General features: G+C 36.0%; 2 protein-coding genes across 2 annotated transcripts; both read left to right on the top strand.

Moving 5' to 3' along the window:
• Positions 1-1,528: 1,528 nt before the first annotated feature.
• On the top strand, positions 1,529-11,222 carry LOC133677002 (probable LRR receptor-like serine/threonine-protein kinase At1g53440). The gene is made up of 24 exons (XM_062098824.1): positions 1,529-1,685; positions 2,533-2,546; positions 2,647-2,718; positions 4,001-4,072; positions 4,422-4,495; positions 4,589-4,660; positions 4,875-4,946; positions 5,028-5,099; positions 5,232-5,303; positions 5,385-5,459; positions 5,708-5,779; positions 6,401-6,463; positions 6,543-6,617; positions 7,235-7,306; positions 7,440-7,451; positions 7,532-7,575; positions 7,684-8,051; positions 8,124-8,316; positions 8,448-8,567; positions 8,677-8,792; positions 8,887-9,100; positions 9,949-10,160; positions 10,494-10,644; positions 10,787-11,222. The coding sequence occupies exons 1-22, from the start codon at positions 1,529-1,531 to the stop codon at positions 10,131-10,133; spliced, it is 2,286 nt and encodes a 761-aa protein (XP_061954808.1). The 3' UTR covers positions 10,134-10,160; positions 10,494-10,644; positions 10,787-11,222.
• LOC133677003 (receptor-like kinase LIP1) lies at positions 10,501-24,048 on the top strand. Its single transcript, XM_062098825.1, has 6 exons — positions 10,501-10,644; positions 10,787-10,945; positions 14,294-14,591; positions 14,683-14,816; positions 23,505-23,802; positions 23,894-24,048. The coding sequence occupies exons 1-6, from the start codon at positions 10,501-10,503 to the stop codon at positions 24,046-24,048; spliced, it is 1,188 nt and encodes a 395-aa protein (XP_061954809.1).
• Positions 24,049-25,119: the final 1,071 nt, after the last annotated feature.

Genomic DNA, 25,119 nt, shown 5'->3' on the forward strand with positions numbered 1-25,119 from the left:
GCTCTGTTAGTCTCACGTTTCTTTCTTCTAGCATTTGGAAAAGAAGTAGGAGATGTTGGAGATAGGTGCGTGAGTACAGAAATGGAATACATTTGTTTTGGTTACCAGAGAAAGACAAACTTCTCGAGAGAGAAATTTGGTGTATTTCTATACTTTTAATATGAGAGGATAGACGTACGGAGGTGAGGATATACAATATTATGAATTTTTTTTCTAAAATTGTTCTTATAAATTAAATTTTCAAAACTACAAGTTATGTCCTTTACTTGTTAATAATGACCATTAATTTTGTATGCATCATTCATGACCATTGGATTTGATTTAACAAAAATAGTAAAAAATATGAAATTCATAATCATAAAAAATAAAAATAAAAACAAAAAAAGAGAGAAGTTAAAAAATATATATATATTGTTGAGATTTTCAAAATTTTTGTCAATTAATATGAAATCATTGTTGAAGTATTACCAAATAATTTAAGATAATGATGATCATCGAGATTCTTGTTGTGATATATACAACATCACATGACAGAGTTGTTTTCTGAAATTGAAGTGGGATTTTAAGTTTGATCATACTTTAAAATTTTGCATGTTTTACAATTTGATTCTAAATTTCTGATTTATTCAATGAAGTTTCTAATTTTTCATCAAACTTCAATACTTTTATTATAATTAAACTTTTAATAAATTCAATTAAACCTTGAAAAATTTTAATTGAGTCTTTAAATATATAATTTTGAATTTTATTTTTTAAATTAAATTTTCTTTGCTAATAAAATTTTTATTAGTAAAAATATATAATTAAAATTTTTAATTTTATATATTTTAGTTCTCCACAACTACTCCTTAATAATTTCCTGGATGTTTTGATATATATATTTTTATTTATTAGACAGCAAATCTGATCATATCCGAAACTAAATGCAATGATAAAAGTCCTCAAGCTCGACAGAGAAACACATGTGAGGCACACCCTATCGGCATGACAGCGCTATCAGACCAAGCGACTACGCCTAGCAGGCAGGAAAAAAAAAATCACTGGGGTCTGGCCTTGGTGAGAGCCAATAGCGCGTGAAATGAATAAATAAAAGATATTACTTCAATATTCGTTTCTTTAATCATTTCTATTGCGCACTTTTCCCTTGTCTTCGTCTTCTCTCTTTTTTCTTTGTGTTCAAATCAGAGGCAATTTAAAGGAACGAAACACGAGTAGTATAGAATCCAAAAGGCATTACTGTATCCACAAGCAATTGTTACTTTGGTAGCTTTCCTAAAGAAGGCTTCCTCTTCAGTCGCTATCCAATACTTATCAGTACCAAGTTCCCCACCTTGACGTAGTGGAATGATTTCATTCATTTGATGAAAACTTCTGGACAAAGAATATAATAAAAGTAGTTAAAGATAACAAAATATTAGTTTCCTCCTTGTTGAGAATCTCTTTTTCATTAGGTATGTTTTTATTCATGTGTTTATATAAATATACGCAGTGGCATCCACGTACATAAACCCAAACTGGAGGTAGAATTATGTCGAAACCAACAGGTTCTGAATGGTCAGTAATGCTCATCAGTATACTCTTTCTTGTTAACTATCTTCTTCTCTGGCAACTTGGCTCTGGGACTATTACTTTTGATGATGGCATCGAAGATGTCGTACGCAGTGGATCCCTTCCAGATTATGAAGGTACAGATTAATCTCCTTCTTATTCGTTCAAAGATGTATCAATACGTGTTTAATTTAATTACTAATTATCGATGTGGGATAGGGTGGAGGGAATCAGATAGAAGGCCATTGATTTTCTCATGAATAAATTGATTACGAAAGGAAAGCTGCACGAATATGTAGATTACGGGATTTTTTTTACACTGACCAATAAATTCTAACCCATCTACGTAGGTATATAATAAGGTCGATTGAGTATTTTTATATTAATATTAGAAGATCCTAGTGGGATTTAATAAGTTTTTTTCCTCTGTTTTTCAAACCCTCTGCAGTAAGTGCTCTTCAACTCCTTTCCAAGAATTTGCTGTCCAAAGACACAACGCAGTTAACTCTCACGCATCCAATTTGTTCTACCGAACCGGATTCCGAGATCAAGTGCTCCTGCAACAGAAAAAAAAATCAATCGGTTTGTTCGGTCACTGAAATGTATGTACAAAACTTGATAAATTCAAAATCTGATTGTCATTAACAAAAACAAACAATATAAAAATGAATGCATGAAACCTGTTTAAAACAATCCTTTCTATGTGAACCACTTCAATTTCTTGGACAGAAACTTGCCAAGCAAAAACTTGGATGGATCTATTGACCCTTCAATAGATCTCTTTGAAAAATTGGAAGCACTGTAAGTATCATAACTCCACATATATTTCTCTTTTCAGTATTGAAACTGAAGTTTTATGTGTTAAAATAAAAACCTACAGTCGTCGCCATTGATGAAATTGACGTTTGATCATATTGCCACACCATCTATCTTTTCAATAATCAGCTTTCTGGTGAGATTCCTGCGACGCTGGGGAATTTACAGCATCTCAAGATTTTGTATGTAAAGCTTTGATTCCTTGTTCTATATTTATAAATGATGGCATGCATAGGCTATGTTTATTTCTAATCATGGTACAATGACTGTGCTAAACATCAGGAACCTTTCAAGCAATTCGTTGACCGGTTCTATACCTCCAAACCTGACAAAGTTGCACAATCTGATTTATCTGTAAGTCTGTCATGATTGCTTCCAATTAACGGTATTGCAATTCCTTAGAACTCATGGTAGACAACCCTTCTAATGATGACTGAATTGATACATCACAGCATAGCAAGACAAAACAAGCACCCTCCATCCAATTTTTCATATGCCATTAGATGATTGCCATCAAATTTAAAGGAAGAACGAATAATATTAAAGAGATAAACTTAGATGAACAGAATGAAGAATTGTAGCACACGCCACTTGATTGTATATCTAATATTTATTTAATTAATAAATGAATCTAAATTGGAACGAGTTGTTGTGGTGAAAGTTTTTAATATTTATTCTTCTTTTGGCTTTGGTATAATATTTATTTAATTTGCTATAAATAACAAATTTTACCATTGTTTGAAAGTATTATAAACTTATTCCGAAGATTCTGTACACTATTTTAAACTTTTAATTAAAATAATTGAGAGTTTTGCTAATAAATAGTTATGTATTTAAATTTTACAAAAATTTAATTTTAAAAATAATAAAAATATTTTGTTGATGATCTATTAAAGTTTCAATCCAAAACGAACAAGAGTTTATTAAAAAGTAATATATAAAAATATTTATGAAAACTAGCCTAGTTTAAAATTTTGAATTGAAACAATTGTTTTTTAATAATATATAATCCTAAGACATTGATATTATAATGCAATCTTTTTCTAAAATTACCTGTAGATTTTCCAAAAATAAAAATTTTATTAACTTTTTTAAACAATTCCACAAAAATCGGGAATATCTATCAAGATTCGCGAAACAGAGTATATAGCCTCCACATAAACTGCATAAAGACCTTTCTACATTACACTTATGCTAATAATTTTGAATTGCTATTTTCTTAAAATTTCCATTAACCCCAAAGTTCAATAAAGTATTAACTGAAAGTTCTTATCTTCTGAGATGTGTCTGGTGATTTCACCTGAACAGTTCTCTATCCAACAATGATCTTGATGGTACAATCCCTCAGAATCTGACGGGTTTACAATCGCTTTTGTTTTTGCAAGTCAAAGCTATATACGCAAGATATTTTTTGGTTCTACATATATCTGTGTGTGTGTGTATTCATTCTGATATATGTGGTAAAAATCAGGGGTCTTTCCAACAATCAATTGACCGGGCCAATACCAGACAGCATACGATTCTGTAAAAAGTTGATAGAGATGTAAGTATTTCTTCTTACAGATTAAAACAGTCTTGCATCTATATATGGACAGCTTAATTCTTACCCAAATATCTGTGCATCTTCCTGTCACAGCCATCTTCGCCTCAACTTCCTCAGTGGTACTATAAACGAAAATTTGGGGAAACTCTCTTCACTGATGTTTCTGTAAGGGAGTTCACAACCAGTTATTACGTTACTTGGATACTCTATAGTCTTGTTAGTTTTGGCTATGAGATCTTTCTATATATATATATATATATATATATATATATATATTATTGCATGGTTTTTACTTCTTTTTGGCCTTTATATATTTAACTTTTGTTTTTCTCGATAGTTTGTCATTAGCTTAATGGCACTAGCACCAGTTAATAATAAATCCTCGACTAATTACATTACTTGGATATGGTTCTATGTGATTGCACAGAATCATTCGGATTTTTCACTGATATTTTCATTCTACATGATATTCGTGCCTTGATTGCTCTTATACATTATATCATTCTATTTGCAGGGATCTTTTTATAGTAACAAGTTGTCAGGCATTATTCCAAAAGAATTAGGAAAGCTGTCTTTTCTCATCTCTCTGTAAGAAAAATCTATTTACTGCTTCTTCAAGTCTCTTTTTCATGAGTACTACAAATTTATCTACTTATTTGTCTGTTTCTCCGGAGGGAAAAGGAACCTAGATGACAATGATCTTCATGGTGAACTTCCGAAGGAGCTTGGAAACTTAACCAATCTTATACAGCTGTAATTTTCCCGTTTTACTCTTGTCATTTTGATCATAGATTGCTTTAACTTTAGATGAGGTCCCATGTGAAAAATTTGGAACGTACGTATAGCCACCTAAGTAGTGCACAAGTTATGCGACGATAAAGCACAATCCATTTGAACTTAAGATTGACAAGAGGCTATTTAGTAAGAAGCATTTTGGTTTTTACCTAACAGCCCTAATTTCTTGTAGATACTTGACAGCAAATAAATTTACTGGGACAATTCCTACGACATATGCGAAACTGACCAATCTTGAAGAGTTGTGAGTTTCTTGCTTTTATTTTCTCTTGCAATTTAGTTCTACGCTATGATACAATTAAAGGAAGCATTTGGGTCAATGCAGTGCAGTGGGTGGAAACTATTTGTCTGGTCCAATACCTGATTATTTTGGAAAATGGGTGAAACTCACCAAACTGTAAGTCTTTGTTAATTATTTTTTTCCTTACATATTCAAGTTCAATGTTATGATCTATAGAGGATTTAATTAAATTTATCAAGCAAAACAATTTGGTGCATTGAGCTGACTGTTTCATTGTGTGCTTGTCAGGGTTCTGATAGGAAATAATTTTGAAGGGAAACTGCCACCACAAACTTTTAGTCTGCCAAGTTTAAAGAGATTGTATGTGCACTCATGTGATGCCGGCATGTTATTTAATTTTAATGTGAAGATAGACATGAAAGTGTTGTTTAATGATTCCAGGTGGGTCAGTGATGTAAGCAATCCAGGAATCTCATTCCCAGAAGAAGTACCGGAACAAAATTCTCTATTTTCTGTGTGAGTGTTTTTCTTCAGATTTATTATGGAATTAATCTGGTAAAATCTAGATTAATGCTCATGGATTTGATCATAAATCTTTAGGCGTTGAGGTTTTCCAAGTCCATGAGCACTTCAATGACAAATATTTTATTTCATATGAGAGTAACATTGTAAAGATCTTTTCGACATTGCTTCCGTCTTCTCAATTTCTAACATTTAATTGGTTACAAATATAGAGTCTCTTACTTCTTCTATTGTTTGTGCAGGGTCCTGAGAAATTGCAAAATTAACGGCTCAATACCCAAATACATTGGCAATTGGTCACAGTTAAAATATCTGTATGTTTACCCTTTTAGAAATTTCCAGTAACTGTTCCATCTTAGGTAGTTTATTTTTCTCTACTGTGTTGGATTAGTCTGCTCCAAAATGGTTTAACTTTTTCTTTTCATAAGTAATAAATTGCATTACAACACCATAAAGAGAGGCAAAAAAAAGTGACGATAACAAATTTGCAAATATATGGGCCAGCAGTTGTTTGAATCAAGAGAAAATGCATGACCAGAACACCATAGCAACAAATTAAGGATACAGTTTCATGTCTATACTATACACTTTTCTGGAAGATCAAAGCCATGCCACACATTCACGCAAAACATGAGAGAAAAACACAGAAACCTAAATATAAAGAAAATCTACATGCAATGATCGATGAAAAGCTTGTCAAATCTCTAAGACCTATTCGATGGCTTATTCATCCAGAAAACCATAACAGCTAAAATGGTTAAACTCCATCGTATAAGCTCAACACTTATATGCATTGATCTCATTTGTTGTTTCTTTTTCCTTCAGCTGACTGTTTGATCTACATTCCCAATTGAGTCTATATGCTTCAAAATTTAATATCAATTTCGAGTACTATTAGAACTAATATTTGATATGCGTTTTGCTTTGTCTCCCAGAGATTTGAGCTTCAACAACTTAAGTGGTAGCGTTCCGGAAACATTTCAGAGACTGAATAAGTTGTACGTGTTTAAGTTGTTTATAGATATATTGTATAGCTGGCAAACCATTGTTGCTGATGGGTTGAAGTTTCCTGCTTAGATTTTTAACGAACAACACGCTCAGTGGGCTTCCTAACTGGACCAATAACTCAATGACAAATGTCTATCCTACAGCGTAAGACACTAGATTAACATCCGATTAATGCAAGCTTTTCTTCAACCGTCTACATAATTTCTTTTTAATTACTCCATTGCTGAAGTCGGAAATAGGATATAATTATACCTTCTTTTGTCAGTGAAAACTATTCTTAGGAATTTATCAAACAATTGGATTCATTTTTTTTCTTGACACTCTTCAATAGATAAGGTATGACGATTAAAAATTAAATTAGAGATACAAATTATCATTTTTCAGTGTGTTCTTCAGCTTTTTTTCTTAGCTCATCATACCTTGATTAAGCATACAACAATTCTAATTTTAGGTGACATTTGTTAATGTATAACACTTGGCAGTTTAACAAGGTGACATTTGTTAAAAATAAGTTTAAGTGCTAAATTGTTCTCATATCAACTTAATTCTAATTTTTGTCTTTTTATTATTATTTTAGGTTATTTATGCCTCTCTACTATGTCTTTTTACTCGTTAAATCCCTTAATTAAGATGACAACAAATCATGGTTAGTATAGAATAAGTGGCATGCTAAGAAGTTGACACGTGTTAAAAAATAATTTAGATTAATTATTAACTGAGGAAAAAATTTCAAATCAATTTTATGAACTGTTAACTTGCAGGGATCTTTCGTACAATAACTTCAACGTGACATGTGAAAATGTAACATGCTTGGGATTGCAGAATGTAAACATGTAAGGGATGGACCAAACCCTATCCATTTTGTTTTCTTTTTGACAAATCTATTGACTTTCATAAATCACTACTGAATATTTCTCATTGATATTTATTTCCTTGGTTTAATTTCATGATCTTGGTGCTTTTCAGTCACCCGACTAGGTATGTGGTACCATAATTTTCTGCGATAAGAGTGATGTTCTTGAAGCATGTCTAACAAATTTCTGTGTGTAAACTCTTAGGTTTTTCATAGATGAGATGCGGAAGAAAAAATGTGGTCGAAGGCGTAAGTTCATTCTTTTTATTAGATAGAGAATTTCTCTCTTCTAATTATACTGGCTGAGTTTCTTATGGTAAATAATCATGTTTGTACTGAGAATAAGTTTTCTTGCAGATAATTCCTTGTTTATAAATAGTGGTGGTGAGGAAGTAGATGACGGAAAAAATCGTTATCATAACGATACCTCATTATCAAGTTTTAATCTTAGTCCATCTGAGGATTGGGCTTATAGCTATGCTGGGGACTACCTCTGGGCAAAAGTCAATGCCAGTACTTTAGTAAGAAACTTGACGTGTGAAATTACTAACTCCAAGGCAAACATAGATAACAATTTTCGCCTTGCTCCCGTCTCTCTAACGTATTATGGCCTCTGCTTGCGTAAAGGCAAGTACATTGTGACACTTCACTTTGCTGAAGCATTATATTCTAAGAGTGAAGATTACAGCACATCAGGAAAACGAGTGTTTGATATATATATTCAGGTAAGTATTTCACTTGTCCAGAAAACTAATTTACGTGCTAATGACACACTCTTAAGGAAGTCTTGGTTGCAGGGAATGATTGTAAAGAAAGATGTCAACATAAAGGAAATCCCTGGGAAAGAACATGAAGAAAGACGACTACAATTCAAGGTTAAAATAAATGATGGTTCGTTAGAGATCAAGTTCTTCTGGGCTGGCAAGGGATCTCTATACAACCCACCTGCTCTCAATGGACCTCTCATATCAGCTGTTTCGATCACTCGTGGTAGGAAGCGCAAACTTCAATACTATTCATTTTGTCTGCTAAAACCCACGATTCTGTTGCTCACTTCACTATCTGTGTGAGAATAGTTTATTGCTTGGCTGACAACCATTGTTTTCTATATGTTCCCCAAGTTCCCAGAAAACTGCATGGTTGGGAAATTGCGTTGATTGCAGTAGGCTGTATTTTGTTTCTGCTGCTGTTGTTGGCCTTCATGTGGAGAATGGGCTGGATAGGAGACAGAGAATTGCGAGGTAAACACGAAGTGAAGAAAATCTATGAACATAATTCGTTCTCTGTCTGAATAATTCTTAAATAATTGTGGTTTGATCCACTTAACCCATGTGTTATTGCAACATATAGAAACCAAAGTGAAGATTGGAGAAAGAACTTTCACCCTTAAGCAGATCATTGATGCAACAAAAAAATTTAGTCCCAAGATGGAGCTTGGTAGCGGACGTTCTGGGATAGTATACAGGGTAAAACAAATCTCTTGTTCCTTAATTGTTTTCTTTTAAGCAATAACTTTTATGTTCTTTAACCTTTCTTCACTTTGATTTGGCATAACTGCAGGCTCAAATATTGCAAGATCTGACTGTAGCAGTGAAGAAGCTATTCGCTGAATCAAATGCAGTCGGTGAAATAGCAACTGAAGTTTATGTCAAGAAAGCCAAGGAGTTGAAACACGACAACATTGTTAAATTGCTTTATGTTTATTCAAGAAGGCACCTACATTTACTCATCTACGAATTTATGGAAGTTGGCTCGCTCGGACAAGTTTTATTTGGTAATTTCCTTTATCTCTCAGTATCGATCCATTTTGGCATTTACAAATATTGCTTCTAATTTGGTAAATATGAACAGTAAATATACTAGAAAAGATAAAAATAAAGTGTTTATACACAAAGTCATGGTCCATTAAGAAAAACTTTTGACACTTTTGAGTTAAAGAATAATATTTTTTTTTTATAAGTATTACACGTCCAGCTGATATACCGATTTAATGTGAAACTTTATGGTAATAAGAGAGTATCTAATAATATTTTATAGTTATTTTACAGTACTTCATTAAAAAAAAAAGATACAAGGAGCAGGTGAATATATTTATTATTTTTAATAAATCATAGATTTTATTATTTTATTTTATTTTATTGTGTTTTGTCTTATTTTTCAAAGTCAATCAAAAAAATAACCAATAAAATATCACATCTAAATGATTTTAGGATGGATGGTATGTTAATTTTTAAAGTTTATATGGTTTTATATTCCCTTTTATTTTCTCTATACAGCATTATCTATGGGTTTATTTGGAATTGCGGTAATAATAATGATTTAAAGTGATTTTTATTTAAAAATATATTAAAATAATTTTTTTTTATTTTTTAAAAATTATTTTTGATATTAACACATAAAAACGATTTAAAAAGAAAAAAAAAAATTTTTAATAAATTTTTTTTAAATTTTTTAAAAATGTAGTTTGAACCGGCCTATATATTTCATTCAAGTGCTCTGAATCTTTAGAATTTTCAATGAATAGTTTGATCTTTCAAGCACTGCACTTACATATTAATAGTCAACTATTTTTTCACAATCAGAACATGGCAGACTGCTGACTATTGACTTGGGGATTTGCAGGTACAAATTCCACAGTGCGAATTGATTGGCCGAAAAGATTTATAATATGCAAAGGAATAGCGAAGGGTTTGAAGTATCTTCATGAAAGGAATCCTCAAATAATACACAGAAACATAAAAGCCAATAATATCAGATTTTGGATTGGCAAAGCTTTACGAGGAGGAGGATCCACATGTTGCGGTTAGAGCAGCAGCAGCAGGAGGAGGAGATCTGTAAGTAAAAATTGACTTGACCATTTTACATGGAAAAAAATTGGTTCCAGTTTAAACTATGATTTCGTTGTTGTAGCAATCCATACATGTCACCAGAGTATTTAACCCAAATTGGGTTAGCTTTTCATTATTTATTTATTTATTTTTTCTTATTTAACTTAGGAATTTTATTTTTTCTTACCGAGTTTAGGCTTAAGAATAGAATTAATAGGATTACATAGGTTGTATTTGTACAACAACTTGGATAAATTAAATTAAATTAAATATTTTGAATATCACCACGTAGTTACGATTTTATATTATTTGATCTATCATTTCTCAATGCCTTTTCAGTTCATACATGTCACCAGAGTATGCAATCCGGAGAACCATGACAGCGAAAGCCGATGTCTACAGTTTTGGGATCCTTCTCCTTGAAATCGTTAGTGGGAGAAATAATGCTGAGTACAGAGAAAAGGAAGAAACTGTTGTTCTTCTAGATACGGTGAGAGCTGGATCGATTATTGTTCTTCTAAAATATGATCAGAAGGGATTAATTAACAATTTTTAGTATTTTTTGTACATTAAAAGTGTATAGTTATGACATTCCTTTTGGGCATATTTCTTACAAGTTCAAACAATTTCAGGCCGCTAATTTACGTGCGCGGGGAACGCTAGGAGACTTGGTTGACTCAAGGTTGGGCCGTAATTATGACGGGAACCAAACGAACATTGTTCTGAATTTGGCAATGATGTGCACCGACCAATCACCTTCTCTCAGGCCTACAATGTCTCAAGTTGTGGCTGTACTTGAAGGCGAAAAAACCCTTAAGAATATTTCTGAAGAGATCGCTCCCTCGATCTCTCCTGCTTGAGTACCGGATGGTCAATATATATAACTGGTGTGTTTTGCCATGTTTCCATATCTATTGATTCTTCTTCTTCTTGTTCTTCTTTTGTTGGTTTGTTTTCCTTGATCCTCCTTTTGATTTAAATCTTCCTAGTAAAGATTGAAGGAAAAACATGTACTGGTTCTTAAGAATTATGGCCCTGGAAATTAGAGACCTTGTTGATATTATGTGATATTTAGCAGAAGCAGTCTTCTTGCACTCGTGTATCCGAAAGGATTGCTTAAAAATCAGTAGCTCTTAGTTTCCGGCTTACACAATCAAGTCTTGAAACTCAACTTAAATCTTGGGAGACACTAGTAATTACATGAAGTGCTCTGCACGTGATTCACCTTTTTTGTTTTTAATATTTTGATAAATAAATTATTAATATAAAAGATTATTTGATAATATATCAAGTTTTAATAAAACAAATGTAAATTTTAATAATTAATTTTATAATAATGGTTATTTCTGCTGCCAATTCCACTGAATGTCGACTTTTGTATCATTTTGTTTTCTAATTTAAATCTTACATTTTGAAAGTAATCTTCATTTTAATTTTTTTTTATTATTGCTATTGGTGTTAGATTGTATATACAATACATTCTTTTATACATATTTTTTTAAAAGTTTGTATATCAATTAGAAATAAATATATACAATACATTCCTAAAGTTTTATTGGGTTCTTTATTTATTTAAGGTGCCAACAATATAGAGAAACTTTTAGTACAAAAATTATTTTCTTTTTGTAACTCCCAACTCTTAAAAATCATGTCAAGGAATAAGAATTTCATAGAGAGAATCCAAATATAAGTTATTTATACATTTTAAACTATTTGTATTTTATTAATTTCAAATTTTACTTATATTTGTTTTTCATTAAAACATATTTTGAAATTGCATTAAGAACATATACTTACAGCAACTATTCTTCTATACAAACCATAAAATTAACTATATTCTTTTATATATCAACATTTTCATAAACAAATATTAGTTAAATTTGGTAGATATCAAAATTAACACGTTTGGTTAGCTGACATACTCTTTCTGTTGTATTAATCTCTAATCATTTACCCATTAGTCCAATTCTCACAATAATAGATCAAAGGAAAGTTTCTGTACGTAGTGCTCGATCTCACACCAAAACTAAATGCTTTCTTTATGAGAAAATAGTGATTTTACCATAACAATGCTTCGGTGAAGAAAAACATGGGACGAAAGTGAAGGTATATATCATCAATAATTATAATCTTTTTGACGTGGGCAGGCCATCACGTGATGGTTTCAGTGAATCCAGTGAGGACTTTGGGGCAGTACGTAGGAGCAGGAGGAACTTACAAAGAAATTCCGATTTATCTAGTGTGACCTACGTACGTACTGTAATTTGAGATCACTTTTATATTGTTGAAAATAAAACGTGTTTATTGCACGTTTTCTACTTTGATAAAAGTACTTCTTAGAAGATGAAATGTTAGTCTATTCAAATTAAAGGAAAAGTAAAATTGATGTGAAATTAATAGAGCGCTAATCTACTTCTTAGAAGATAACTGTATATTATATTGTTCTACTTTCAAAAATTTCACAGCCAAGACTTTTCATGTGAGAATAGCATAAATAATATATTCTGAATACAAAATGGTTGAGCTATTACAAGTGCAGAAGGCTATATTTGAGCCGAATTTATACCCTACATAAATTTTAAAGATGCATTATTTCTTCTCAATGTTCACTTTCCGATTGGACCCAATAAATGCAGGGTAAGCTATCAGCTTTTGGCCTTCATACTGATGCTTTAATTAGCTTTTATTAATCTTTCTCTGCTTGACAATGCAAAAGATCGACATAATGGAAAGAAAAGATGCCGAACATAAACAAAGACTTGACCATAAATTTTAAAGATGCATTATTACTTCTCAATGTTCACTTCCGATTGGACCCAAGAAATGTAGGGTAAGATATCAGCTTTTGGCCTTCATACTGATGCTTTAGCTTTATTAAATGCAAAAGATAAACACAAGATGCTGAACATGAACAAAGACTTGACCATAAATTTTAACGATGCATTATTACTTGTCAATGTTCACTTTCTGAATGGACCCAAGAAATGGGGGTTAAGCTATCAGCTTTTGGCCTTCATACTGATGCTTTAGCTTTTATTAATCTTTCTCTGCTCGACAATGCAAAAGATCGACATAATGGAAACAAAAGATGCTGAACATAAACAAAGACTTGACCATAAATTTTAAAGATGCATTATTACTTCTCAATGTTCACTTTCCGATTGGACCCAAGAAATGTAGGGTAAGATATCAGCTTTTGGCCTTCATACTGGTGCTTTAGCTTTATTAATGCAGAAGATTAACAAAAGATGCTGAACATGAACAGAGACTTGACCATTAATTTTAAAGATTCCATGGGTTCTGTTGCTACCCAATTTTTGACCCATGTTTTAATAAATTTTCAGAAAAAATCCAAAAATAGCGAAAAGCATTGAAAACCCAAAAAATACATTTTTTAATACATTTGCATCGTTTTTAGCTTTTTCAGCGTCGTCTAAAAAGAATTTAAATTTTCAAAGGTCTTTCGAACGCGTTCAACTTTTAACGCGTTAATTTTAAAATCATTGATTTTTCTCATTGAGTCGACGTTGATATTTGCTCGCTTTCAAAAATACAAAAAAAATAAGAAAAATCAAAATTTACAAAAAAAAAGAGGAAAAGAGAAGGAAAGGAAAAGTTGAGGGACTAGTTTGAAAACCTAGCAAAATTTTTCCTATAAATACCATGCTATACTGAATTTTCAGAAGGGGGGGCAATTTTGACAAGTAAAAAGGGAAAGAAAAACCCTAAACCTATCTCTTTCACACCCAGCCGCCAGCCTTCTCCTACCCCTACCCCTGTTTTGATTTTTTTTTTTTTTCTCTTCTTCCCTCTCAGCCGTCCCCTCAATCTTCAACCCTACAGCCCCCACATTTTGCTTTCCTTTGGACAGAATCCGGGAGGTAAACCTTCACCCCCGGCCAATTTCATCTTCTCCACTCAACCTCCACACCGTTCCCCATCTTCTTTTCCTTTTCCAGCCAACAACACATAGCCAAGGACCCCCCTTTGCCGTTTCAGCTCCACCAGACCTCTCCACCCTCACAGCAGACCACCACAACTTCTACCCACAAACCAGCCACAAGCCTCACGTCTGCCCCTGACATCTCCTCCCTACGTTTCCTTCTCTTCCCCAAATCAGTTCTTCCCTCTCAACACAGAACAGCCTTTCCCTCATCAACAACCGCCTTCAGCATTTCCTTCCTTCAGCAGCCCACAGGCGGCTCCCCCTCACAGATCGTCTCCTCAGACCCACGGTCTCCCTCACCGGCCAGCAGCAGTCCTTCTTCCTCCACCAGCAGACCCCACGGACGACAGCAACAAGGCCAACCACCGCTGCCACCAACAGGAGCGAAGACCACCGACGCGCCACCAACCCCGACAGCTTCTCTTCCGATCTTCAACCATCCAGATGGCAACAAGCAACGGCGGCGTTGGCCCCAGATGAAGAAGGGAAGAGTAGAAAATCAAGAGGAAGAAGGGAGGCCGAGACAGATCTAAAAAAAAAGGAGAACCGGAAACTGTTTGTGTTGGTTGGGTTGCTTTGCAGGTGATTGGGAGATGCACCGCCGGTACGGACGGGAAGAGAAGAAGGAGACGATCCCGATCCAGCAGCTTGCTGGTCTTCGCCGGCGGCGGCGCGTGGGTCAACGCGCAGCCGCTTGTTCAGACGGCACCAAGGCTGTGCAGCACTGTTCCCGATGATTTCTTTGTGTTTTTGTTGTAACTTTCAGATGATGTGTATATTTAGATATTATTATATTTGATTTATTTTGAATTTTTGTTATCTGTTTTACATGTAAAAATGGTGTATGTAAAAAAAAAAAAACAAAAAAAAGAAAAGGAAAGGAAAAGAAAAAGAAAATATAATGAAAGTGTATAGGTGTGTTTGTATTTGTTTCATGGATGTTTTATTTTTATTTCAGATAAAATTGTAAAGATTAAAGAAGAATTTAATATTTTGATTGGATCACGGTTAAGATTTATTAACTTACATGTAAGTTGTATTTCTAATATCCGATGAAAAGACAATTATTAAAACTTCTTTGACACGTCAAAGCCACGAAGCAGCTTACCTCAGGTAGGGTGTGTTAGGGGTGCTAATACCTTCCCTAACCACAACCAGTCCCTTACCCGCGAATCTCTGACAAGACCAGTACAACCGGGTTTTCTAGTAGCCCTCGAATAAATTACTAGGTGGCGACTCCAACGAACCAATCAAATCAAACAGCAAACAACGATAAGATCGCCAGCCGACGCCGCGCTGATTTTTTATGACGTGCGACAGAATGGCGACTCCACTGGGGAAGGTACTGTTTCTAACAATATTGGACTAAGCTTTGTGTAATTGATGTGTTTAAGTTTTTGCATTTTTATCTGGTTTATTTTTGTTTTATCCATGCATTTTTAGAATTGTTTCATGCATCACTTGTATTTATTTTTGAAAGCACACACAAGCTTCTAAGTTAGGTGGTGAATTAGCGATCTGCCCTATGACTATTGGTCAGGGTTCAGATGCGTGAAAAACCGAACTCATATCTGAGTGCCTGCTTGGTAATGGTGGGTAGACGTACCTTAACTATTCCTTGCAACGCCCCCATACTGTCTTTACAAAGAACGTCACTGGGCAGATATGAGACCCTTTTGAGACCAGGTAGAAAACCTACCCATGATCACATAATGAATAGAACCTGTCCTTAGGTTGTATGTGCTATTTTTATTTGCATCAGGGCAAACCCTTTTTGAAGCATCTTGAACTCAAGACTTGTGGGTGACTCAATGGCCGTCATTCAGAAAATTTTCATTGTAGAGTTTGGGCAAGAATCAAGATTCTTGTTTCACCATACAAGAGTTACGACCATATGTCACCCCTCGAAGGGTGAGTTCTTCATATAGATTACATGTTCATACATTTATCATGCATGTACCGGAGGAAAAATAGGTTCCCCCATCCAAGCTGTGCTACACGTGATTGAAGATGGAAGCAAAGAAAGATGTCAGAGAGAGGCACAAAGTCAAAAGAAAGTTGAGAGCATCAAAGGGGAAGTAGCTAGGCTCAGATCTACCTGAACAAGTGTAGAGCATCAAATGGAAAGGGAATGTCTGTACAGTCTTCTAGGGGAACACTGCTCGTCCACGTCCCATTGAAGCTGCACCTCTTCTTTTTAGTCATGAACAACGACAACAATGCCTTCAGTCATCAACTAATGACAACTTTTGTTCTTCGTCAATTGCCCTGTTAATTATTCATCGCCTCCACATCTTTCAATGGCACCAAATAACTACTAGCCTTCGGTGCATGGTGCATTAGCCTTCTTTGAAGTTACCCCCACTGTGAGCTCAATTCCAGTTCAGCAGCACAAGATGCAAAAACAAAAAAAAAAAAAAAAAAAAAAAAAAAAAAAAAACCGAGAAAAAACCCATGATTAGACACTAAACGTCTATGTTGCAGAGCTCTCTCTGTAGAGATTTATTTGTGGACCTGCCAGTGGGGAACGCAAGAGGGGGTGTAGTAATTTCATATGCTTTGAAACTTTCTCCCACCAGTGGCACCAACAAAACATTGTGGCGGGCAGAAGAGTCAGACCTGGTCTGAAAATATTAGCAGTCGTCAAACTTCAATGTGGCAGAGCTCCCTCTACAAAAATCCGTTGGTGGATCTGCCAGTGGGGCATGCAAGAGGGGATGCAGTACTTCCACACGCTACAAAACTTTGTCTCATCAGTTTCAGCACCGAAACACTGCAGTAGGCCGAAGAGTCAGACTTAGTCTGAAAACATGAGCAGTCATCGAACTTTGACGTGGCAGAGCTCTCTCTATAAAAAAACCGTTTGTGGCTCTGCAAGTGGGAATTCAAGAGGGGATGTAGTAGTTTCAGACAATGTGAAAATTTATGCCACCAGTTTCAGCATCAAAACACTGCAGTAGGCAGAAAAGCCAAATTTGAGCTAGAAAACAAGAGCAAATATAGAACTTCACCGTGGCAGAGCTCTCTCTCCAGAAATCTGTTTGTAGATTTGCAAGTGGAGAATCCAAGAAGGAATGAAGTAGTTTCATATCACCTACAATTTTCTCCTACCAGTGTCAGCATTAAAAAGCGGAAGTAGGGAGAAGAGACAGACCTTGGCTGAAAAATAGGAAGAAGATTGAAACTTCAACAGAGCAGAGCTCCCTCTGCAGGTGTCTGTTTGCTGCACCGTCAGTGAGGAATCAAAGAGGAGACAAAAGGGTTTCAGATTCATCAATTTCTCTTCCAATTGAGACAACGCGTGACCCCGCACGTCGGCAGTGACAATGCTGCAAGTCTCCGGGTGCTGCCAAGATTACCTAGCTACTGGAAGGTTTCCAACAATTCTCATACAACCGCAACAACATTGGAAGATTGACATGATGTTGTGAGGATTGCCAAAAGAATTGAGCGAGCCATGAAGAAGTGAAAGATTGAAGGTTCTGCCATGAATTCCAGAACAATGAAGAGAGATGAATAAGAAGATAACTCTAAAGGTGGAAAACCTTATTCATGTGGTTTAGCCAGGTCTCACTGTAGCATCAACTACTTAAATGTTTTTGCCAAGATTGACATCCCACTACCACTCAAGTTTGTCTACTACCATCTGCCAGATTCTAGACTTTTTGCCTGACTCCGTTAAATCACATGCAACCACTGTTTCCTAAGTGGTATAAGCCAGGCGAGATGTGAAAATCATTACGGGTTCCTCGGCCATTTCAGTTGAACAAATGCAAGAGTTTCAAGAATCGAGCTCAGTTTGTGAAAGATGATGTCATCGATCATTTTGTCACCAGAACATCCTCAAAATGACGAGTGATCGGAATTGCTTGGCAAAACACAGATATTGCCAGAGAAGCTGATCTAAGAAGGGGTTAAACTGTCAATCATCTTTGTTTTGGATTTTGCCCTTCTGCATTTTGTTTTGGGATCACATCTCACCCTTCAACGAAACATGTCTTCTCTTTGTCTTCTTGTTGTTTTGAAATCAACCGATGTTTCTTTCAAAGGCTATTTTGAAAAATATTTTGATCAAACTCCAACATGCAAAGTTTAATCCTGAACATTAAAAGTATTTTGATTGCAAAAATGTCTCGATGCCTGAAAATGACATGAGGTGACCAAACAATTTTGAACTCATACCTCCTGAAACTAAACCACACATCATATAGCTAGTTTTAGCAGTATGCATAATGACATGTAGTGGATTCAATAGTTATGGACTCGTGAATCATGATTCTTACAAGTCCAAATCATTACACTGGACGAGGTCAAAATTTATCGGTTCTAACCGACCTTGCTTGAAATGAGAAAAGGCCATCTTTGTTATCCCTTCACTTTCTAAAGATTATATCCCTTGCAGTCCCATGTTGAGCCTGATAAAATATTTTCTTTCAAAAAGAAACCTTGACTAGGATCACACCCCACACTGGGGGCAATGAGAGATATGTTATTAGGAAGGATGAAGACACTGATAGAATCAATGATAAAAGAAAGGCTTAGAATAAAAGCCCAATGATTGAGAAAGGGAAGACAAGAAAAGCCATAGATTGAGGGCCATCCAAGAAAACTTTGAGGAAGGTTAGGTAAAAGCAAAAAAAGTGAAAATGAAGGAGAATGCCTATCAATTCTAATAGGGGCAAAAGGGGTTTCAATTGAAGAAAGACACAACAAATGTCAAAAGTCAACACAAAAAATCAAGTTTCATGTCTTTTGGTGTGTCTAGGATAAAGCCTTTAGTGTCTTCCAAAGGATTAGATTGATTATTCATCAAAGAAAAGTTGGATTAGCACTATGACTTATGTTAAGAGAAGTCTGATCTTTGATATTAACAAGGTTATATGTCACTTTCTCCACAAAGACAACAATAGAAAAGGAGTTGATGAATAGTGGATGTTGATCCTAGGTCTTTAAAACCCTCAAACACCTTTTGAGCCTGTGAATTTCCTTTCTTTCATAGCCATGAACCATAGCCTGCATTACGTGCTTTTAAAAGCCCTTTTTGATCAAGTAAGCAATTTGAACTGATAAATGGCGCTCTCAAAACTTGAAGAGCCTTTCCATAAGAGTCGTGGCTTCATGGATTAAGCTACTTGTTATTATGCATGCTAATAAAATTGGTGCTAAAAAAAGAAAACAATCTTTCTTGATGAATCCTCAAGTTTTGACTTGAGCCTTTTGTTTCTTGAAATTCACAGAAGGTCACCTCATCATAGACCATCAAAAGATATACCGGAAATCAGAGTCTAAAATGGATACAAAGAACCATGAAAAAAAAAAACATTTTAGTCTTACAACGGGTCAATTTCTGTTTTCAAAATACATGACAATCAAAGGACTGTATATTTCGAATAACGTGTGTTGGATCTTTGAAAAAAAGCTTGATTTTCAAAAGGTCTTTTCAAAAAAGGACATCTCTGATTTCATTTCAACAAACTAGACTTTGAATATGACATGATCTTTGAAGTATGAGAGTTGATTCCAGAATAGAAAGATTGTCAAACAAGAAGAATATCGATCGAGTTTGCAAAATCCTTAACAAGAATGACGTCAACACTTCTTGACACTCCTTGAAAAGTTGACCACCTAGGGGCAATACAGTGGACCCTGAGAAGGAAAAACAAGCAGTATTCAGATCAGCTATGAGGCAATGAAAGATGATTAAATGATGAATCAATGCACTGAGGACAATGGTGTTTAAAGAAAGCTAATCAGCAGAACGAGCACATTCAGATCATTACCGGGGGAAATGTTGTTCAAAGATATGTCCATGATCTAGTGAACCCCGTCAACAATCAGGAAAGCAAAGATATACTTGAAGGATGTGGGCATACAATTGCATTTGAATGAATATCGAAAAGATGTGCACACCACCAAGACTGACGGTGGATCAAAGCTGCACTTAAAGGAGAATCTCATATTGTCATCTTTTGAAACATGGTTATCGACAGATGTTATCACACAATTGCATTGAATGAATGTCGGAAAGGCACCCACCCCGAAGACTGACTGTGGGACCATCTATTTTGAAGCCAAATGCGCACTTCACCATATGAATATGGGGGATAACATGAACATCATTGATGATGTCAAGACATTTCTTTCCACTATCTGATTTGACAAGCTAAGAGGAATCCATGAGAAAGAACATTGAGCATACAATGATGAGTCTTTCACTGCAAGCTATGAGATGCATGTGTGGACGACTGGATGATTTCCATGAAGACTGGTGATAACATATACTTGAAGAGTATTGTTTCAACTTTAGGCAAGTTCATGACTGGTTGACAATCTTGATGGGTGTTGGCATGATGCACACAATCAATCAGAGGATAATTCTCAGAAGAATCCAAAAGACAAAATCCTTCATGATGAATCAAGCAACACCGCACTTGGGGGCAGAGTCAAGCTTGATAAACAACAAGAGCAGTAACCGTCGAAGACAGCCCAGGATGGGCACTGCACTTACAACTGAGTGAATGGCTAGCACATGAATGAGCCAATGCATCGAAAGAACCAATAAAGCTTTGGAATGCAAACAAAGGCACCCTATGACGATGGAACATCGAAGAGAGGGGGACCTATATTTCAAATCAGGTAAGGATGCATGCATGTCATCTAACGTTAAAACATTGCACATATTTTTTATTTTTGTTGCAGGAAAAATCCTCAATGTAGTTTAGCAAGATTGGGGAACAAAAAAAAAAAAAAAACAACAAAAGAAAAAAAGGGAGAATCATTGAGCTGATAATAACAGAGAATCATGGTTGTGACCTTGAAACGGGAAGAAGATGAGATAAACCTCTCTGTTAGGAAAATCTCAAAGAAATGAAAAGATCAACCTTGCAATCAGGAAGCATTGAGTTTTCGAAGTCCTGCGATCAGGAATTATCAAGAAGCACCAAGTTTTTTCGGCCCTTCTTCTATCATCCCTTCAGGACTTCGCCAGGTAAGTCCCATTTTTCACACTTGTCACATCACATCTTTCATTTGGGTAGGTCACCCATTACAATGAGACCATTCTCCATGTTTTTTATCTGGGTAGGTCACCCATTACAATGAGGCCATTCTTCCACTTGGGTAGGTCACCCATCACAATGAGACCACCATCTTCCACTTGGGTAGGTCACCCATTATAACGCGACCACTTCACATTTTTTCTATCTTCCACCTGGGTAGGTCACCCATTATAACGCGACCACTTCACATTTTTCTATCTTCCATCTGGGTAGGTCACCCATTATAACGCGACCACTTCATATTTTTTCTATCTTCCACCTGGGTAGGTCACCCATAACAATGAGACCACTTCATATTTTTTCTATCCTCCACCTGGGTAGGTGACCCATAATAATGAGACCACTTCATATTTTTCTCATCTTCCATCTGGGTAGGTCACCCATTACAATGAGACCACACTTCATATTTTTTCTATCTTCCATCTGGGTAGGTCACCCATTACAATGAGACCACTTTTTACACATTTTTTTAGTTCCACTTGAATGAGGTCGCCAGATGGGATCTCATGTAGCTTTGGTTAAAGGGAATTGCCAGATGGGATTTCAGGTTGACCGAGCTACCACACTTTTTTCTAAGTTCCAGTTGAATGAGGTCGCCAGATGGGATCTCATGTAGCTTTGGTTAAAGGGAATCGCCAGATGGGATTTCAGGTTGACCGAGCTACCACACATTTTTTAGTTCCACTTGAATGAGATTGCCAGATGGAATCTCATGTAGCTTTGGTTAAAGGGAATCGCCAGATGGGATTTCAGGTTGACCGAGCTACCATATTTTTTAGTTCCACTTTAATGAGGTCGCCAGATGGGATCTCATGTAGCTTTGGTTAAAGGGAATCGCCAGATGGGATTTCAGGTTGACCGAGCTACCACACATTTTTTAGTTCCACTTGAATGAGATTGCCAGATGGAATCTCATGTAGCTTTGGTTAAAGGGAATCGCCAGATGGGATTTCAGGTTGACCGAGCTACCACATTTTTTAGTTCCACTTTAATGAGGTCGCCAGATGGGATCTCATGTAGCTTTGGTTAAAGGGAATCGCCAGATGGGATTTCAGGTTGACCGAGCTACCACACATTTTTCTAAGTTCCAGTTGAATGAGGTCGCCAGATGGGATCTCATGTAGCTTTGGTTAAAGGGAATCTCCAGATGGGATTTCAGGTTGACCGAGCTACACACATTTTTTAGTTTTGGTTTAATGAGGTCGCCAGATGGGATCTCATGTTGGTTCTGGTTAAAGGGGATCGCCGGATGGGATCTCAGGTTAGCCCAACCACGCAGATTTTGATTTTGGTTCAAGGAGATCGCCAGATGGGATCTCAAGTTAACAAAAAAAAAAAAAAAGAGAGAAAAAAAAGAGAGTGAAAGAAAGAAAGAAAGAAGAGGAAGAAAGGAGAAAAAAAAAAGGAAAAAAAAAAAAGAGAAAGAAACAGTTAGAGTTTTTCTTTACAAAGTTTACTACGCAAAACATTGAGGAGTTTTGTTTCGTAAGCATTGTAAAGAGGGGGCATCTGTTGCTACCCAATTTTTGACCCATGTTTTAATAAATTTTCAGAAAAAATCCAAAAATAGCGAAAAGCATTGAAAACCCAAAAAATACATTTTTTAATACATTTGCATCGTTTTTAGCTTTTTCAGCGTCGTCTAAAAAGAATTTAAATTTTCAAAGGTCTTTCGAACGCGTTCAACTTTTAACGCGTTAATTTTAAAATCATTGATTTTCCTCATTGAGTCGACGTTGATATTTGCTCGCTTTCAAAAATACAAAAAAAATAAGAAAAATCAAAATTTACAAAAAAAAAGAGGAAAAGAGAAGGAAAGGAAAAGTTGAGGGACTAGTTTGAAAACCTAGCAAAATTTTTCCTATAAATACCATGCTATACTGAATTTTCAGAAGGGGGGGCAATTTTGACAAGTAAAAAGGGAAAGAAAAACCCTAAACCTATCTCTTTCACACCCAGCCGCCAGCCTTCTCCTACCCCTACCCCTGTTTTGATTTTTTTTTTTTCTCTTCTTCCCTCTCAGCCGTCCCCTCAATCTTCAACCCTACAGCCCCCACATTTTGCTTTCCTTTGGACAGAATCCGGGAGGTAAACCTTCACCCCCGGCCAATTTCATCTTCTCCACTCAACCTCCACACCGTTCCCCATTTTCTTTTCCTTTTCCAGCCAACAACACATAGCCAAGGACCCCCCTTTGCCGTTTCAGCTCCACCAGACCTCTCCACCCTCACAGCAGACCACCACAACTTCTACCCACAAACCAGCCACAAGCCTCACGTCTGCCCCTGACATCTCCTCCCTACGTTTCCTTCTCTTCCCCAAATCAGTTCTTCCCTCTCAACACAGAACAGCCTTTCCCTCATCAACAACCGCCTTCAGCATTTCCTTCCTTCAGCAGCCCACAGGCGGCTCCCCCTCACAGATCGTCTCCTCAGACCCACGGTCTCCCTCACCGGCCAGCAGCAGTCCTTCTTCCTCCACCAGCAGACCCCACGGACGACAGCAACAAGGCCAACCACCGCTGCCACCAACAGGAGCGAAGACCACCGACGCGCCACCAACCCCGACAGCTTCTCTTCCGATCTTCAACCATCCAGATGGCAACAAGCAACGGCGGCGTTGGCCCCAGATGAAGAAGGGAAGAGTAGAAAATCAAGAGGAAGAAGGGAGGCCGAGACAGATCTAAAAAAAAAGGAGAACCGGAAACTGTTTGTGTTGGTTGGGTTGCTTTGCAGGTGATTGGGAGATGCACCGCCGGTACGGACGGGAAGAGAAGAAGGAGACGATCCCGATCCAGCAGCTTGCTGGTCTTCGCCGGCGGCGGCGCGTGGGTCAACGCGCAGCCGCTTGTTCAGACGGCACCAAGGCTGTGCAGCACTGTTCCCGATGATTTCTTTGTGTTTTTGTTGTAACTTTCAGATGATGTGTATATTTAGATATTATTATATTTGATTTATTTTGAATTTTTGTTATCTGTTTTACATGTAAAAATGGTGTATGTAAAAAAAAAAAAACAAAAAAAAGAAAAGGAAAGGAAAAGAAAAAGAAAATATAATGAAAGTGTATAGGTGTGTTTGTATTTGTTTCATGGATGTTTTATTTTTATTTCAGATAAAATTGTAAAGATTAAAGAAGAATTTAATATTTTGATTGGATCACGGTTAAGATTTATTAACTTACATGTAAGTTGTATTTCTAATATCCGATGAAAAGACAATTATTAAAACTTCTTTGACACGTCAAAGCCACGAAGCAGCTTACCTCAGGTAGGGTGTGTTAGGGGTGCTAATACCTTCCCTAACCACAACCAGTCCCTTACCCGCGAATCTCTGACAAGACCAGTACAACCGGGTTTTCTAGTAGCCCTCGAATAAATTACTAGGTGGCGACTCCAACGAACCAATCAAATCAAACAGCAAACAACGATAAGATCGCCAGCCGACGCCGCGCTGATTTTTTATGACGTGCGACAGGTTCAATCATATACATTATTAATTTTTTGATAACGACAAAAGATCAATTCATTTTATGATGTATCAGCAATTTAGCAGAGCCGTTAGCTGGGCATAGAAAAGACAGAAAACCATGTCAAGTCTTTCACTTAATAAGGCATGACCTTTATTACTTTTCAATGTTCACATTCTGATTGGACCAAGAAATGTAGATTCACTATCAACTTGTGGCCTTCGTACTGATGCATTAGCTTTATAAATCTTTATCTGCTTGACGAGGCAAAAAATTGATGTTGAACACGAACAAAGACTTGACCATAAATTTTAAAGATGCATTATTACTTGAATTCTTGATCCTCTTTGGCAACAAGCTATGGATGAGGAACTTTCTGCTTTGCGTTAGACAGATACTTGAGATTTGGTTCCTCTACCTCCTGGTAAGAGTGTTGTTGGTTATCGTTGGGTGTATAAAATCAAGACTAATTCTGATGGGTTTATTGAGCGATACA

This window comes from Populus nigra, chromosome 17 (assembly GCF_951802175.1).
Source record: "Populus nigra chromosome 17, ddPopNigr1.1, whole genome shotgun sequence".
In the NCBI taxonomy this organism is placed as follows: Eukaryota; Viridiplantae; Streptophyta; class Magnoliopsida; order Malpighiales; family Salicaceae; genus Populus; species Populus nigra.

Bases quoted from the DNA above. Each gene is read 5' to 3' on its own strand.
- LOC133677002 (XM_062098824.1), top strand. From the start codon at position 1,529: ATGTCGAAACCAACAGGTTCTGAATGGTCAGTAATGCTCATCAGTATA. The intron at 4,947-5,027 runs GTGAGTTTCTTG...GGGTCAATGCAG, and splicing joins CTGACCAATCTTGAAGAGTT to TGCAGTGGGTGGAAACTATT. The intron at 5,460-5,707 runs GTGAGTGTTTTT...TTGTTTGTGCAG, and splicing joins CAAAATTCTCTATTTTCTGT to GGTCCTGAGAAATTGCAAAA.
- LOC133677003 (XM_062098825.1), top strand. From the start codon at position 10,501: ATGTCACCAGAGTATGCAATCCGGAGAACCATGACAGCGAAAGCCGAT. The intron at 10,946-14,293 runs GTACTTGAAGGC...CTCTCAACACAG, and splicing joins CAATGTCTCAAGTTGTGGCT to AACAGCCTTTCCCTCATCAA. The intron at 23,803-23,893 runs GTAGAAAATCAA...GTTGCTTTGCAG, and splicing joins CCCAGATGAAGAAGGGAAGA to GTGATTGGGAGATGCACCGC.